At 47.6% G+C, this 12,500-nt stretch overlaps 1 protein-coding gene across 11 annotated transcripts in view; it reads left to right on the top strand.

The window, feature by feature from the left end:
- Positions 1-12,500, top strand: part of LOC110531054 (V-type proton ATPase subunit H) — an 81,625-nt gene that overhangs the window by 50,387 nt on the left and 18,738 nt on the right. For 6 of the 11 annotated variants that reach the window (XM_090183025.1, XM_090183024.1, XM_090183022.1 and 3 more), the window contains 5 exons: positions 4-196; positions 2,295-2,473; positions 5,049-5,174; positions 9,822-9,923; positions 12,150-12,263. In XM_090183025.1, the coding sequence (XP_090039151.1) occupies positions 4-196; positions 2,295-2,473; positions 5,049-5,174; positions 9,822-9,923; positions 12,150-12,263 (714 nt within the window). Of the gene's footprint in view, positions 197-2,294; positions 2,474-5,048; positions 5,175-9,611; positions 9,924-12,149; positions 12,264-12,500 lie in introns of all 11 variants that reach the window. The other 5 variants (XM_090183021.1, XM_090183018.1, XM_090183017.1 and 2 more) reach the window with 2 other exon arrangements.

The following is a 12,500-nucleotide window of genomic DNA, read 5'->3' as shown; positions in this document are numbered from 1 at the left end:
TAGCATCACGGCTGTGCTCAGTAACAAGTGTGGTTTCCAGCTGCAGTACCAGATGGGGTTTTGTGTGTGGCTGCTGGCCTTCAACTCTCAGCTCTGTGAGCAGCTACGCCGTTACAACGTGGTGCCAGCCCTGTCTGACATCCTGCAGGAGTCTGTCAAGGAGAAGGTCACGCGCATCATCCTGGCTGCCTTCAGGGTACGTACTGCTAGTTAGTTACGGTAGGTAGGTAGGTAGGTACAGTGGGGCAAAAAAGTATTTAGTCAGCCACCAATTGTGCAAGTTCTCCCACTTAAAAAGATGAGAGGCCTGTAATTTTCATCATAGGTACACTTCAACTATGACAGACAAAATGAGAATAAAAAAATCCAGAAAGTCACATTGTAGGATTTTTAATCAATTTATTTGCAAATTATGGTGGAAAATAAGTATTTAAAAATCCCAGAACCACACGGGGGGACCTAGTGAATGACCTGCAGAGAGCTGGGACCAAAGTAACAAAGCCTACCATCAGTAACACACTACGCCGCCAGGGACTCAAATCCTGCCGTGCCAGACGTGTCCCCATGCTTAAGCCAGTACATGTCCAGGCCCGTCTGAAGTTTGCTAGAGAGCATTTGGATGATCCAGAAGAAGATTGGGAGAATGTCATATGGTCAGATGAAACCAAAATATAACTTTTCGGTAAAAACTCAACTCGTCGTGTTTGGAGGACAAAGAATGCTGAGTTGCATCCAAAGAGCACCATACCTACTGTGAAGCATGGGGGTGGAAACATCATGGGGCTGTTTTTCTGCAAAGGGACCAGGACGACTGATCAGTGTAAAAGAAAGAATTAATGGGGCCATGTATCGTGAGATTTTGAGTGAAAACCTCCTTCCATCAGCAAGGGCATTGAAGACGTCTTTCAGCATGACAATGATCCCAAACACACCGCCCGGGCAACGAAGGAGTGGCTTCGTAAGAAGCATTTCAAGGTCCTGGAGTGGCCTAGCCAGTCTCCAGATCTCAACCCCATAGAAAATCTTTGGAGGGAGTTGAAAGTCTGTGTTGCCCAGCAACAGCCCCAAAACATCACTGCTCTAGAGGAGATCTGCATGGAGGAATGGGCCAAAATACCAGCAACAGTGTGTGAAAACCTTGTGAAGACTTACAGAAAACGTTTGACCTCTGTCATTGCCAACAAAGGGTATATAACAAAGTATTGAGATAAACTTTTGTTATTGACCAAATACTTATTTTCCACCACAATTTGCAAATAAATTCATTAAAAATCCTACAATGTGATTTTCAGGATTTTTTTTCTCATTTTGTCTGTCATAGTTGAAGTGTACCTATGATGAAAATTACAGGCCTCTCATCTTTTTAAGTGGGAGAACTTGCACAGTTGGTGGCTGACTAAATACTTTTTGCCCCACTGTAGTTGGTTACAGTAGCTAGTTGTCTGCTTATCCCTGTCTGACATCCTGCAGGACTCTGTCAGATAATGAATTCATCATCCACTGTCCATGGCCCCAAAACAAACAGTCTTGTACAGTTTACCACACAATTCAGTCCCATTCAAAATCCTGTTTAGTGGCTCCAGTATCAGCACCCTGTTGGTGGCTCCAGTATCAGCACCCTGTTGGTGGCTCCAGTATCAGCACCCTGTTGGTGGCTCCAGTATCAGCACCCTGTTGGTGGCTCCAGTATCAGCACCCTGTTGGTGGCTCCAGTGTCAGCACCCTGTTGGTGGCTCCAGTATCAGCACCCTGTTGTCTGTTGGTGGCTCCAGTATCAGCACCCTGTTGTCTGTTGGTGGCTTCAGTATCAGCACCCTATTGTCTGTTGGTGGCTCCAGTATCAAGATCCTGTTGTCTGTTGGTGGCTCCAGTATCAAGACCCTGTTGTCTGTTGGTGGCTCCAGTATCAGCACCCTGTTGGTGGCTCCAGTATCAGCACCCTGTTGGTGGCTCCAGTATCAACACCCTGTTGGTGGCTCCAGTATCAACACCCTGTTGGTGGCTCCAGTATCAGCACCCTGTTGGTGGCTCCAGTATCAGCACCCTGTTGTCTGTTGGTGGCTCCAGTATCAGCACCCTGTTGGTGGCTCCAGTATCAGCACCCTGTTGGTGGCTCCAGTATCAGCACCCTGTTGGTGGCTCCAGTATCAGCACCCTGTTGGTGGCTCCAGTATCAGCACCCTGTTGGTGGCTCCAGTATCAACACCCTGTTGGTGGCTCCAGTATCAACACCCTGTTGTAGCTTGGTGAGGAGTATGCCCTGGCCATGATACATATTAATATTATTTTTCTAGAACCTGTTGGAGAAGTCAGCGGATAGGGAGACCCGTCAGGAGTATGCCCTGGCCATGATACAGTGTAAGGTTCTGAAGCAGCTGGAGAATCTGGACCAGCAGAAGTATGATGATGAGGACATCACTGAAGACCTCAAGTTCCTGCTGGAGAGTCTAGGGGAGAGCGTTCAGGACCTCAGGTTTGTGACTTCTAACCCAGTTAACACCCAGAAAGACTGATACGGTCAACATCGCTCTATATTAAGGGTGTGTTCGTACATTCAATCTGGAGTGCCGGAGTGCTCTGGGCGTTCGTAAATTTGGAAAATAGGGTTGATTCGAGCGTTCTGACCTCACAACGGCAGTCAAGCACCCAAGCTAACTGGCTGACGTTGGCTAGTTTGCTAGCTACTTCCAGACACAAATGAGAGAACACCTCACTCTCACTGATAATTTTACTCTCCCTCTTTTTCTCTCTCTCTCGGTCTCCCTCTTTTTCTCTCTCTCTCGGTCTCCCTCTTTTTCTCTCTCTCTCGGTCTCCCTCTTTTTCTCTCTCTCTCGGTCTCCCTCTTTTTCTCTCTCTCTCGGTCTCCCTCTTTTTCTCTCTCTCTCGGTCTCCCTCTTTTTCTCTCTCTCTCGGTCTTCCTCTTTTTCTCTCTCTCTCGGTCTCCCTCTTTCTCTCTCTCTCTCGGTCTCCCTCTTTTTCTCTCTCTCGGTCTCCCTCTTTTTCTCTCTCTCGGTCTCCCTCTTTTTCTCTCTCTCTCGGTCGCCCTCTTTTTCTCTCTCTCTCGGTCGCCCTCTTTTTCTCTCTCTCTCGGTCGCCCTCTTTTTTCTCTCTCTCTCTCGGTCTCCCTCTTTTTTTCTCTCTCTCTCTCGGTCTCCCTCTTTTTCTCTCTCTCTCGGTCGCCCTCTTTTTCTCTCTCTCTCGGTCTCCCTCTTTTTCTCTCTCTCGGTCTCCCTCTTTTTCTCTCTCTCGGTCGCCCTCTTTTTCTCTCTCTCTCGGTCGCCCTCTTTTTCTCTCTCTCTCGGTCGCCCTCTTTTTCTCTCTCTCGGTCTCCCTCTTTTTTTCTCTCTCTCGGTCTCCCTCTTTTTTCCTCTCTCTCTCTCGGTCTCCCTCTTTTTTTCTCTCTCTCTCTCGGTCTCCCTCTTTTTCTCTCTCTCTCTCGGTCTCCCTCTTTTTTTCTCTCTCTCTCTCTCTCGGTCTCCCTCTTTTTCTCTCTCGGTCTCCCTCTTTTTCTCTCTCGGTCTCCCTCTTTTTCTCTCTCGGTCTCCCTCTTTTTCTCTCTCTCTCTCGGTCTCCCTCTTTTTCTCTCTCTCTCGGTCGCCCTCTTTTTCTCTCTCTCTCGGTCGCCCTCTTTTTCTCTCTCTCTCGGTCGCCCTCTTTTTCCTCTCTCTCTCTCGGTCTCCCTCTTTTTTTCTCTCTCTCTCTCGGTCTCCCTCTTTTTCTCTCTCTCTCGGTCTCCCTCTTTTTCTCTCTCTCTCGGTCTCCCTCTTTTTTTCTCTCTCTCTCTCTCTCTGTCTCCCTCTTTTTCTCTCTCTGTCTCCCTCTTTTTCTCTCTCGGTCTCCCTCTTTTTCTCTCTCGGTCTCCCTCTTTTTCTCTCTCGGTCTCCCTCTTTTTCTCTCTCGGTCTCCCTCTTTTTCTCTCTCTCTCTCGGTCTCCCTCTTTTTCTCTCTCTCTCGGTCTCCCTCTTTTTCTCTCTCTCTCTCGGTCTCCCTCTTTCTCTCTCTCTCTCTCTCGGTCTCCCTCTTTCTCTCTCTCTCTCGGTCTCCCTCTTTTTCTCTCTCTCTCTCGGTCTCCCTCTTTTTCTCTCTCTCTCTCGGTCTCCCTCTTTTTCTCTCTCTCTCTCGGTCTCCCTCTTTTTCTCTCTCGGTCTCCCTCTTTTTCTCTCTCGGTCTCCCTCTTTTTCTCTCTCGGTCTCCCTCTTTTTCTCTCTCGGTCTCCCTCTTTTTCTCTCTCGGTCTCCCTCTTTCTCTCTCTCTCTCTCGGTCTCCCTCTTTTTCTCTCTCTCTCTCGGTCTCCCTCTTTTTCTTTCTCTCTCGGTCTCCCTCTTTTTCTCTCTCTCTCGGTCTTCCTCTTTTTCTCTCTCTCTCGGTCTCCCTCTTTCTCTCTCTCTCTCGGTCTCCCTCTTTTTCTCTCTCTCGGTCTCCCTCTTTTTCTCTCTCTCGGTCTCCCTCTTTTTTCTCTGTCTCTCTCGGTCTCCCTCTTTTTTCTCTCTCTCTCTCTCCCTCTTTTTTCTCTCTCTCTCTCTCGGTCTCCCTCTTTCTCTCTCTCTCTCTCTCTCTGTCTTTTTCTCTCTGTCTTTTTCTCTCTCTCTCGGTCTTTTTCTCTCTCTCGGTCTCCCTCTTTTTCTCTCTCTCGGTCTCCCTCTTTTTCTCTCTCTCTCTCGGTCTCCTTCTTTTTCTCTCTCTCTCTCGGTCTCCCTCTTTTTCTCTCTCTCTCTCGGTCTCCCTCTTTTTCTCTCTCGGTCTCCCTCTTTTTCTCTCTCGGTCTCCCTCTTTTTCTCTCTCGGTCTCCCTCTTTTTCTCTCTCGGTCTCCCTCTTTTTCTCTCTCGGTCTCCCTCTTTTTCTCTCTCTCTCTCGGTCTCCCTCTTTTTCTCTCTCTCTCTCGGTCTCCCTCTTTTTCTCTCTCTCTCTCGGTCTCCCTCTTTTTCTCTCTCTCTTTCGGTCTCCCTCTTTTTCTCTCTCTCTCGGTCTCCCTCTTTTTTCTCTCTCTCGGTCTCCCTCTTTCTCTCCCTCTCCCTCTGTGTGCCGCCTCCTGTGTCTCCCTCTCAGTTCGTTTGATGAGTACAGTTCGGAGCTGAAGTCCGGTCGCCTGGAGTGGAGCCCGGTCCACAAGTCAGAGAAGTTCTGGCGTGAGAATGCAGTCCGCCTCAACGAGAAGAACTACGAACTCCTCAAGTAAGACTCATTAGGTTTGGGCGGGATACAAATGTTCATATCATCATACCAGTCTTCTCTAACCCCTGGATTTTTGATATTACCGGCTTAGTACACAAGGCGGCGCCAAAAAAAAACACTTAGGCGTTTATTACCGGAATGCTAACAAAATTAGCACAAGTAATAGCGAATTTCCATGGAGGCTGCTAGCTAAATATGCTAATAAGCGCAAACGAAAATAAACTAATTGCAAAGACAGGCTATCCAGCTTATAAAGTTATACATAAGTAGGAGCTACCGAATGTTATTTTAGGTGAATTTGGAAATTTACAAACAAATGTGAACGAGAGACATTGTGCAAATGAACAACGTTTGACTGCCTCTCCAGCAGCACATCTACACACTGTGTCTTTGTGGAGTCGCTAGGGCAACGGGCCTGCCTGCTCTGCACGGAGAAGAGGTGGGGAGGAGCAGACAGACTGAGAACAGAGAGGAGAAAAAATTCAAGGAAATTAAGATAGCAGTGGCAGCTGTACTGATCCAAAGGGCTTTGACTTCTCAAACACGGCAGGAAGCTAACACAATATGATGCCCCATCACCTTATTAATTCAGCCACTCACTGTTGTGTTAACGCAGAACTACACATACTTTGTGCATGATGCCCCTGATTAGTGGATATGTGTTGTTTTAAGGTGTTTTAGATGGATTTCTAACAACCATATAGGCTAAAAAATGTCAAAATGGAGGGCCCCTCAAGGGTGTGTACTCAAGACCCTCCTGTACTCCCTGTTAACCCAAGACTGTGTTGCCAAACACGACTCCAACACCATCATTTAGTTTGCTGATGACACAACAGTGGTAGGCCTGATCACCGACATCGAAGAGACAGCCTATAGGGAGGAGGTCAGAGAACTGGCAGTGTGATGCCAGGAAAACAACCTGTCCCTCAACGTGAGAAAGATGGAGGTGATTGTGGACTACAGGAAAAGGCGGGCCAAACCGGCCCCCATTAACATCGACGGGGCTGCAGTGGAGCGGGTCGAGAGTTTCAAGTTCCTTGGTGTCCACATCACCAACGATCTATCATGGTCCAAACATACCAAGACAGTCGTGAAGATGAAACGACAAAACCTTTTCCCCCTCAGGAGACTGAAAAAATGTGGCATAGATCCTCAAAAAGTTCTACAGCTGCACCATCGAGAGCATCCTGACCGGTTGCATCACCGCCTGGTATGGCAACTGCTCAGCAGTTCCCCATTAGTTCATGCAGCTACTCTTCCTGGAGTCCAGCAAAATTAAGGCAGTTTATACAATTTTAAAAACATTACAATACATTCAGACTGTGTGCCCTGAGGCCCCTACTCCACCACTACCACATATATACAGTACAAAATCCATGTGTATGTGTGTCTGTGCCTTAGTTTGAGCTGCTCCACAGTCCCCGCTGTTCCATAAGGTGTTATTATCTGTTTTTTAAATCCAATTTTACTGTTTACATCAGATACTTGATGTGGAATAGAGTCCCATGTAGTCATGAATCTATGCAGTGCTGTGTGCCTCCCAGTCTGTTCTGGACTTGGGGACTGTGAAGAGACCTCTGGTGGCTTGTCTTGTGGGGTGGGCATGAGTATCCGAGCTGTGTGCCAGACAGCTCGGTGCATTCAACATGTCAATACCGCTCATAAATACAATTAGTGATGAAGTCAAGCTCTCTTCCACTTTGAGCCAGGAGAGATTGACATGCATATTATTAATATTAGCTCTCTGTGTACATCCAAAGGCCAGCCGTACTGCCCTGTTCTGAACCAATTACAATTTTCCTTAGTCCTTTTTTGTGGCACCTGACCACACTACTGAACAGTTGTCAAGGTTCGACAAAACTAGGGCCTGTAGGACCTGTCTTGTTGACAGTGCTGTTGAGAAGGTTGAGCAGCACTTTATTATGGACAGACTTCTCCCCCATCTTAGCTACTGTTGTATCAATATGTTTTGACCATGACAGTTTACAATCCAGGGTTTCTCCATGCAGTTTAGTCAACTCAAATTGCTAAATTTCCACATAATTTTTTACAAGATTTAGTTGAGGTTTAGGGTTTAGTGAGTGTTTTGTTCCAAATGCAATGTTTTTAGTTTTAGAAATATTTAGGACTAACTTATTCCTTTCCACCCACTCTGAAGCTAACTGCATCTCTTTCTGAAGTGTTGCAGTCATTTCAGTCACTGTTGTAGCTAACATGTATAGTGTTGAGTCGTCCACATACATAGACACTGGCAATTCATTAGTAAATATTGAAAAAAGTAAGGGGCCTTGAAAGCTGCCCTGGGGAATTCCTGATTCTACCTGGATTATGTTGGAGAGGCTTCCATTAAAGAACACCCTCTGTGTTCTGTTAGACAGGTAACTCTTTATCCACAATATAGCAGGGGGTGTAAAGCCAGAACACACAAGTTTTGCCAGCAGAAAAAGCCGCACTGAAGTCTAACAAAACAGCCCCCCCAATCTTTTTGTCATCAATTTCTCTCAGCCAATCATCAGTCATTTGTGTAAGTGCTTTGCTTGTTGAATGTCTTCTCTATAAGCGTGCTGAAAGTCTGTTGTCAATTTGTTTACTGTAAAATAACATTGTATCTGGTCAAACACAATTCCCTCCCCTCTCCATTTGTTTTGTACACTACTGCTACTCATTGTTTATTATCCATGCATAGTCACTTCACCCACACCTACATGTACAAATTACCTCAACTAACCTGTACCCCCTCACACTGACTTGGTACCGGTACCCCCTGTATATAACCTCCACACTGACTCGGTACCGGTACCCCCTGTATATAACCTCCACACTGACTCAGTACCGGTTACCCCTGTATATAGCCTCCACATTGACTCTGTACCGGTACCCCCTGTATATAGCCTCCACATTGACTCTGTACCGGTACCCCCTGTATATAGCCTCCACATTGACTCTGTACCGGTACCCCATGTATATAGCCTCCACATTGACTCTGTACCGGTACCCCCTGTATATAGCCTCCACATTGACTCTGTACCGTAACACCCTGTGTATAGCCTCCACATTGACTCTGTACCGGTACCCCCTGTATATAGCCTCCACATTGACTCTGCACCGGTTCCCCCCGTATATAGCCTCCACATTGACTCTGTACCGGTACCACCTGTATATAGCCTCCACATTGACTCTGTACCGGTACCCCCTGTATATAGCCTCCACATTGACTCTGTACCGGTACTCCCTGTGTATAGCCTCCACATTGACTCTGTACCGTAACACCCTGTATATAGCCTCCACATTGACTCTGTACCGTAACACCCTGTATATAGCCTCCACATTGACTCTGTACCGTAACACCCTGTATATAGCCTCCACATTGACTCTGTACCGGTACCCCCTGTATATAGCCTCCACATTGACTCTGTACCGGTACCCCCTGTATATAGCCTCCACATTGACTCTGTACCGTAATACCCTGTATATAGCCTCCACACTGACTCTGTACCGTAATAGCCTGTATATAGTCTCCACATTGACTCTGTACCGGTACCCCCTGTATATAACCTCCACACTGACTCTGTACCGGTATCCCCTGTATATAGCCTCCACATTGACTCTGTACCGTAACACCCTGTATATAGCCTCCACATTGACTCTGTACCGTAACACCCTGTATATAGCCTCCACATTGACTCTGTACCGGTACCCCCTGTATATAGCCTCCACATTGACTCTGTACCGGTACCCCCTGTATATAGCCTCCACATTGACTCTGTACCGTAATACCCTGTATATAGCCTCCACACTGACTCTGTACCGTAATAGCCTGTATATAGTCTCCACATTGACTCTGTACCGGTACCCCCTGTATATAACCTCCACACTGACTCTGTACCGGTATCCCCTGTATATAGCCTCCACATTGACTCTGTACCGGTACCTCCTGTATATAACCTCCACACTGACTCAGTACCGGTTACCCCTGTATATGTCCTCCACACTGACTCTTTACCGGTACCCCCTGTATATAGCCTCCACATTGACTCTGTACCGGTACCCCCTGTATATAGCCTCCACATTGACACTGTACCAGTACCCCCTGTATATAGCCTCAACATTTATTCTGTACCGGTACCCCCTGTATATAGCCTCTTTGGAGGGAGTTGAAAGTCCGTGTTGCCCAGCAACAGCCCCAAAACATCACTGCTCTAGAGGAGATCTACATGGAGGAATGGGCCAAAATACCAGCAACAGTGTGTGAAAACCTTGTGAAGACATACAGAAAACGTTTGACCTCTGTCATTACCAACAAAGGGTATTTAACAAAGTATTGAGATAAACTTCATAATTTGCAAATCAATTTCACATCCAATTGGTGGCTGACTAAATACTTTTTTGCCCTACTGTATCTGATGTTAGCGTTAGTTATATGTTCTCCCTCCTCAGGATCCTTACTCGGCTGTTGGAGGTATCTGATGTTAGGGTTAGTTATGTGTTATATGTTCTCCCTCCTCAGGATCCTTACTCTGCTGTTGGAGGTATCTGATGTTAGGGTTAGTTATGTGTTATATGTTCTCCCTCCTCAGGATCCTTACTCGGCTGTTGGAGGTATCTGATGTTAGGGTTAGTTATGTGTTATATGTTCTCCCTCCTCAGGATCCTTACTCGGCTGTTGGAGGTATCTGATGACCCTCAGGTTATTGCTGTAGCTGCTCATGATGTTGGTGAATACGTCAGACACTACCCTCGGGGGAAACGGTAAGGACACACAGAGTGTTATTATTGGATCATACCATATTCTAATGTAGTGTTTACCAACTCCAGTCCTCCAGTAGCCCCGGACAAGCACACCCGATTCAACTTGCCAACTAATCATAAAGCCCTCAATGAGTTGAGTCGGGTGTGTTTGCCCAGAGCTACAACAAAACTGTGTGCTGTTGGGGACACTACCCCTCTACCTACCAATAATAACATGCTGTTGGGGACACTACCCCTCTACCTACCAATAATAACATGCTGTTGGGGACACTACCCCTCTACCTACCAATAATAACATGCTGTTGGGGACACTACCCCTCTACCTACCAATAATAACATGCTGTTGGGGACACTACCCCTCTACCTACCAATAATAACATGCTGTTGGGGACACTGGAGTTGGGTATAAAAAAATATTTAAAAAACTCCCTGGCCTCCTCCCTCCACTACCTCCTGTCCTCCACCTCCTCCCTCCACTCCACCTCCTCCCTCCACTACCTCCCTGGCCTCCTCCCTCCACTACCTCCCTGTCCTCCACCTCCTCCTTCCACTACCTCCCTGGCCTCCTCCCTCCACTACCTCCCTGGCCTCCTCCCTCCACTACCTCCCTGGCCTCCTCCCTCCACTACCTCCCTGGCCTCCTCCCTCCACTACCTCCCTGGCCTCCTCCCTCCACTACCTCCCTGGCCTCCTCCCTCCACTACCTTCCTGGACTCCTCCGTCCACTACCTCTCTACCTCCACCACCTCTCTACCTCCACCTCCTCCTTCCACTACCTCCCTGGCCTCCTCCCTCCACCACCTTCCTGGCCTCCTCCCTCCACCACCTTCCTGGCCTCCTCCACCTCCTCCCTCCACTACCTCCCTGTCCTCCTCCCTCCACTACCTCCCTGTCCTCCTCCCTCCACTACCTCCCTGGCCTCCTCCCTCCACTACCTCCCTGGCCTCCTCCACCCCCTCCCTCCACTGCCTCCCTGGCCTCCTCCCTCCACTACCTCCCTGGCCTCCTCCACCTCCTCCCTCCACTGCCTCCCTGGCCTCATCCCTCCACTACCTCCCTGGCCTCCTCTCTCCACCACCTTCCTGTCCTCCTCCCTCCACTACCTCCCTGTCCTCCTCCCTCCACTACCTCCCTGGCCTCCTCCCTCCACTACCTCCCTGGCCTCCTCCCTCCTGGCCTATGTACAGTGCATTCAAAAAGTACAACAAACAATTACGTTACAGCCTTTTTCTAAAAATGGATTAAATGTAATTTAATGTAACTCTTCAATCTCCACAATACACCATAATGACAAAGGGTCAACAGGTTTAGAAATTGAGCTCTAGTACACCCTGTTTCCATTGATTATCCTTGATGTTGGATGTTGACAGTGCGTGTCAGAGCAAAAACCAAGCCATGAGTTGGAAGGAATTGTCCATTGAGCTCCGAGGCAGGATTGTGTCGAGGCACCGATCTGGGCAAGGGTACCAAAAAATATCTACAGCATTAAAGGTCCCCGAGAACACAGTGGCCTCCATCATTCTTAAATGGAAAAAGTTTGGAACCACCAAGACTCTTCCTAGAGCTGGCTGCCCGGCCAAGCTGAGCAATCGGGGGAGAAGCACTCCACCAATCAGGCCTCTATTGTAGAGTGGCCAGACGAAAGCCACTCCTCAGTAAAAGGCACATGACAGCCCACTTGGAGTTTGCCAAAAGGCACCTAAAGGACTCAGACCATGAGAAACAAGATTCTCTGGTCTGATGAAATCAAGATTGAACTCTTTTTGCCTAAATACCAAGCGTCCCTTCTGGAGGAGACCTGGCACCATCCCTACAGGGAATCATGGTGGTGGCAGCATCATGCTGTGGGGATGTTTTTAAGCGTCGGGGACTGGCAAACTTGAGGCTGTAATCGTTGCCAAAGGTGCTTCAACAAAGTACTGAGTAAAGGGTCTGAATACTTATGTAAATGTGATATTTCAGTATTTTCTTTGTAATACATTTGAAAAGAATAAGGCTGTAACGTAGCAAAATGTAGGGAAAGTCAAGGGGTCTGAATACAAATGCACTGCAATTAGACCACTCTAACACAGCTCTCCATCTCCCTCCCACCGATTAATGTGAATGGATAAACTGTTTGCATCTGTTCTGTTCACCAGAAAGGTTCTCATTTCCTAAGGTATTAAATGGTTACCTCTACCTATATTGTCTGTCTGTGGGTCTAACCAGTGTTTATCTCTGTGTCAGGGTGATAGAGCAGCTTGGAGGTAAACAGCTGGTGATGAACCACATGCACCATGACGATCAGCTGGTCCGCTACAACGCCCTGCTGGCCGTGCAGAAACTCATGGTCCACAACTGGTATGTACTACTACTACTGCTGCTACTATTACTACTACAACTGGTACGTATTACTACTACTAGGTACTAGTTTAAACTCATGGTCCGCAACTGGTACGTATTACTACTACTGGGTACTAGTTTAAACTCATGGTCCGCAACTGGTACGTATTACTACTACTGGGTACTAGTTTAAACTCATGGTCCGCAACTGGTACGTATTACTACTACTGGGTACTAGTTTAAACTCATGGTCCA

The sequence above is a fragment of the Oncorhynchus mykiss genome, chromosome 8 (genome assembly GCF_057628025.1).
Source record: "Oncorhynchus mykiss isolate SJ-2025 chromosome 8, ASM5762802v1, whole genome shotgun sequence".
In the NCBI taxonomy this organism is placed as follows: domain Eukaryota; kingdom Metazoa; phylum Chordata; class Actinopteri; order Salmoniformes; family Salmonidae; genus Oncorhynchus; species Oncorhynchus mykiss.
This window is presented reverse-complemented; position numbering and strand designations above follow the sequence as displayed.